At 27.7% G+C, this 5115-nt stretch overlaps 1 protein-coding gene across 4 annotated transcripts in view; it reads right to left on the reverse strand.

Moving 5' to 3' along the window:
• The window catches only part of dom (domino), a 74057-nt gene that overhangs the window by 42108 nt on the left and 26834 nt on the right, over positions 1–5115 (reverse strand). For all 4 annotated transcript variants that reach the window (XM_014425487.2, XM_014425489.2, XM_014425486.2 and 1 more), the window contains exons 16-20: positions 4194–4380; positions 3931–4067; positions 1623–1809; positions 695–898; positions 448–562 (exon numbers count right to left, since the gene is read on the reverse strand). In XM_014425487.2, the coding sequence (XP_014280973.1) occupies positions 448–562; positions 695–898; positions 1623–1809; positions 3931–4067; positions 4194–4380 (830 nt within the window). The remainder of the gene's footprint in view (positions 1–447; positions 563–694; positions 899–1622; positions 1810–3930; positions 4068–4193; positions 4381–5115) is intronic.

The raw sequence follows: 5115 nt of genomic DNA on the forward strand, positions 1-5115 counted from the left end.
TATATTTATCATTGTCTATTTTATATTATAACCATTTTGATTTCTTCTTTTTGTTCATATGTTTATAATTTTCTTTTCACTTATATTTACATATTTTAACCCTACCTTAATTTAATTTTTTGTATCTTATTATCCTACTATGCCAAAATATGTTTAGTTGTTTTGGAATCTTTTTAGCACTGATAAAGCTCTACAAAGTGGAGCGAAATGTTAGAAATTGAATAGTTGTTAACAATTTTTTGTTTCCTTTTGTGCCCTCAAACATTTTCATAATTTGAAATAATATGGTCAATCATTTATATATATATATAAAAATAGATTCTTAGTTCATTATTGTCAAATCAACTAGTATACTAACTATTGCTAACTAAAACACGATTCACATCCCAGAATAACTTATTAATAAATATAAATAAATCTTATTAATATTATAAAACATTAACTCACCCTGGCTTGCATTTTGTCCAAGTTTTATTAATGGTGAGGTTCCAACTTTAGTTGAAAAAGAAGTAATCCGATGATTATTACTGACCTGTACTATTGGCCTAACAGGACTAGAAACCTAAAAAAAATTTTTTGTTTGTTATTTTATATAAAAATACTTCCTAACGATTATCTCATGGGTACATAATAATAATGATAGAGTATCACATACAAATCACTGAAAAATTATAAAAATAAATAGGTAACTAACCTGAGGTGGTTGAGGTAATACACGTTTCTTGATGTTGATTTTAACCCTCCCTTTGGGACAAGGAGGTGGATCAGGAGACGCAGAATCTATTGAGGAAATGTAGTCAGGATTCACTTTGTATTTACGTGCTCGGTGAGCAACAAATGCTAATAACCATAGTTCAAACTCAATAATGCGCAAATTGAGAAAAACTAAATCGACATGCTGAAAAAAAAAATTATTATCAACTTAGACATAAATGTTATAGCAGACAAAATTAATTAAACAGGAATCTTCAATTAGTCAATTGATCATGAAATGCATGTTCAAATAAAAATTGTGGTTTAGGGAAGATGATTATTTTTTTCTTCATTTTTTTTTTATATTGATTTCACAGAGTATATTATGAAAGTTGTGATATGTCTTAAATTGTTTACTCCTTAGAGATGCACATGTTTAGAGTTATGACATTATACGAAAGTTTAAATATTAAGCATACACACATTTACACAGATATTATTTTAAACAATTTGAGAGGAGTAAACATACTTATGTGAATTTTTGATAGACTAACACAGTGGTTCCTAAACTTTTTAAACTTGCAACACGCTGTTGTTTGACTAAAAAAAATATAAATTTTAAAATGGCACTCTTGTTGGGCTAAAAAATTTCACAGTACCCTTATTAAGAAAAAAAAATTTATGCACAATTACCCTTGGAGCACTTCAATATGTAAGAAAACTGGAAAAACAGTGCAAAATAACTACTGGAATGTACTGTATATTTTTAATTAAAAGTTGTTTTTGTTGTAATTTTTTTAGAAAGCGGAATTCGCTTGTGGCACTTACTTTGAGAAGTACTGGACTAACAGATCGATCACGTTATTTTAAAGGCTTTAAAGGTAAAATATACATCCATTTCAAAAATACTATAATGTCTACAAGCTTACTTTAAATGGATCATAATCCAAAGCACTCCATACTAAAGATGGAACATGATATTCTAGAGAATCCATTTGAAATGGAGACACAGTAGGCCGAACTTCAAAAAGATTAGGATGGTTACACACTTTCCTCAGCTGCATTAGGACGTTAATAACACTCAATAGACTCCCAGAAGCAAGCGTTTCTTTTGTCCTTAAAAAAAAAAAATTAATAAGAAACAAATATTACCATGACATAGCAAAAGCATAAGTTTGAAGAATACTTGCATTTGTGTAGCAAAGCAACACAAATATACCTTGGTTAAACACACAAACTAAACAATGGTTTCAAGTCAAGAAGTTTTTACATTTTTTAATTTAAAAATCATTTAAGCATTGTGGAGTGGGACAATGGGCCAACCTATAAAATTTAAAATTTAAGTCATCCAGTGACAGTTAACAAAAACACCAGATTATTATGCTATTGTATGTTATGTTAAATTTTGCATGTTAATCAAAATATCTTTATGAATAAGGGCAATACAGAATGGAACCTATTACTAACCTACCATACTTACGAATGAATACAGAATATTTAAATTTTTTTTATAAAAATAAATTTAGTAAGATAAAGTAAATGTCTGATGGTAATGCTACACAGTCAGTACTAGAGTTATGCCAGACTTCCATTCCACCACCTTCATCTTAAGTTAGACAAAAAATATAATATCTAAGTATTTATGAAAAAATATTTTATGTTTGTTAAATGTACATATATAGAAATCATGAGGTAATATATCAATTACACTTGGATTAAAAAAACAAATTAAATCTGTACCATAACCCACAAAGGGTTAAGGGTGCAGTACTATGTAAGGAAGAACTGCTACTAAAGTGTGACAAACGCTTGTCCAAGATGATATGGGCAGAATCACACTCGACTGCCAGAGGTTGGGTGGATCCCAGGAGATTCCCAAACCCACAGGCAGGCCTGACTTATCAATACAGTGAAATAGAAAATAATTCTCTGCCGCAGCCGGATTCGAACCCGAGTACTTGAAGTTAGTAGTACTGTACCTTACCACTGAGCTGGATAGATAAATTTTTTATACTTTATACTTGGATAAAATATTTATCTATATTATTCATTGGACTTGGAATATCAATTTATCTGTATCATATGTGTACTAATATACGATGAAGTTAAATTTATTAGACTAATATCATATCGGCTTACTTCACAGTAGTGCTAAGTACATTTCCACTAACTTTACAAACAATACAATAAAAGGTTCTCTCTTTTAATAAAATTACAATAAAAGGTTCTCTCTTTTAATAAAATTACATCTTCTCAATTAATTTTTTGACTGAAGAGATTCAGAATTTAAATCTAAACATATTCATCAAAAAATTATGTTTCCTTTAATTGTATTTTTTATAAATCTAGTGGGAATTTAATAACCATCACTGTGAGAAGTAAGCCACTGATGTACCGTATTCACCCAAAAATAGGTCAAAGTTCTTTTTCAAAATTTCTCCTGTAAAATGAGTAGGGTCGATATATTCAGCCTATATGCTACATTCAGGGCCTATCTATCTTTATTTGAACTTACATCTTGAAATACTAAATACAGTTTATATTAATAATAGGTTAAAATTCAGCGCTTATTATCACACATTATGGGAAGGAAAAATCCAATAAAAAGAATTGTACAACAGAATCAGGGATACTTCCATTCTAAGAAAATATGAAACATTTAAACTAAACATTGATAAAAAAAACAAAGGTTTTATATGGAATGAAAACAGAAGAATTAGCTAGCTTAAATAGTACTTATAATAAAGAATGAAGAGTAATAAATTCCTTAATAATTTCAAGCAGAAATAAAAAAGGTATATCCTAATATCAAAGCTACTACATAATATTTTTATGATATTAAGATCATAATAAAAAAATATTATATAGCATCCCCTGTATCTATGTAGTCTATAATTTGTGTATTTTTTTTTTTTTTATTTAGGTATATTAAATTTTAAGATTTATTCCTGAATAGTTCAATTTTCCTCAAGTATTTGATTGACTTATATTCAAGCAAATACTGTAATCAAAAATAAAAATTTTTCATACATGATTTAATTATTAACAATTTTTGGTTTTTAATAGTAGGCAAAAAGCCAGTCATTTTGTGGAATTTCAGTTTTATCAGCACTTACTTATTCAATGTCTTTTTAATTCTTTTTTTAATGAGGAGAATCAGGTCAACGGGGTTAAAATGTATCCACAAATCTTTAATTTACTATATGAATTATTAAATAATAAAATTTGAAAACATACTTAGCTCTTGACATGAAGTCATCATATAAATATCGCTGCCTATTGGATAAGCGACACATTACTATATGTTCATATTTCTTAGGCATTTGTGTTTCAACTTCACATTTTAATCTTCTTAAAAGAAATGGACGCAGCACCTAAAATAATAATAATTGTATTGCAATAACAATTCCATAAATATAATCTAAATTCAGGGAAACATCAATATTTTTTGATATTAGAATATAATATCAAATATATATAATATTAAAAAAAGCACTTACTTTATGTAGCCTTTTAATAATTGTGTCATTATATTCAGAATTTCCTTCTATCATGCCAGTCACTGGATTAGAAAACCATTCTTTAAATTCACGATGTGATTCAAAAACATTAGGCATAAGAAAATGCATTAAGGACCAAAGTTCCATTAGATTATTTTGCAAGGGAGTACCAGTAAGTAGTAACCGCCTAAAATAACAAATCAAGAAATGAAATAATTAATTAGAAAATCACAGATAACATTCATATAATAATTATTAATTAGGTAGTTCAAATAATGCAAGAAAAACTATCACTATGGAAACAGCTATTTTTTTTTCTTCTCTACTACTGCAACAAAAAAAAAATGGAATATTCGAATGTGGACTGTTTAATAATTTTGAGAACATGATATCAAAGGACAATTTTGATAATTTAATGAAAAATAAACCAGGATTAAATGACCATTAATACATCAGATTGGTTAAAGAATAAGCAAACAGAACAAACTTCCCAGAACTGTGAAGATTATAAACCTGATGATGCTAATAAAGAGGGAATTACTGAGTACAGAAACATTCCCTATGCTGCTGAAGCCAATATTACAGTTATTGAATCGGAAAAACTTAATTCATTTGTATTTATTTATGCTTTTGTTTAAGTTTAAGATTAAACAACATTAATGTTTTATATTTTAAGTAATAAGTCTTATATAAGTTTCCCAACACCTACATATATTCAAAATATCACTTACACACATATAAATAATAAATACAATAATATATAAATCTATCAATTTTAAAAATATATTATTCATCTTATAGATAGGGCCTTGGAAATTCTAGCTTCAAGATAGGAGCTTGTTGTTTGGTATCAGCATTGGAGAGAAGCCCTCAACTCTGTCGATATCAATTATAAAAAAAATAAAAAATACACTAATTATTG

The sequence above is a fragment of the Halyomorpha halys genome, unplaced genomic scaffold (assembly GCF_000696795.3).
Source record: "Halyomorpha halys isolate HHAL.00 unplaced genomic scaffold, Hhal_1.1 Scaffold518.1, whole genome shotgun sequence".
Taxonomy (NCBI): Eukaryota; Metazoa; Arthropoda; class Insecta; order Hemiptera; family Pentatomidae; genus Halyomorpha; species Halyomorpha halys.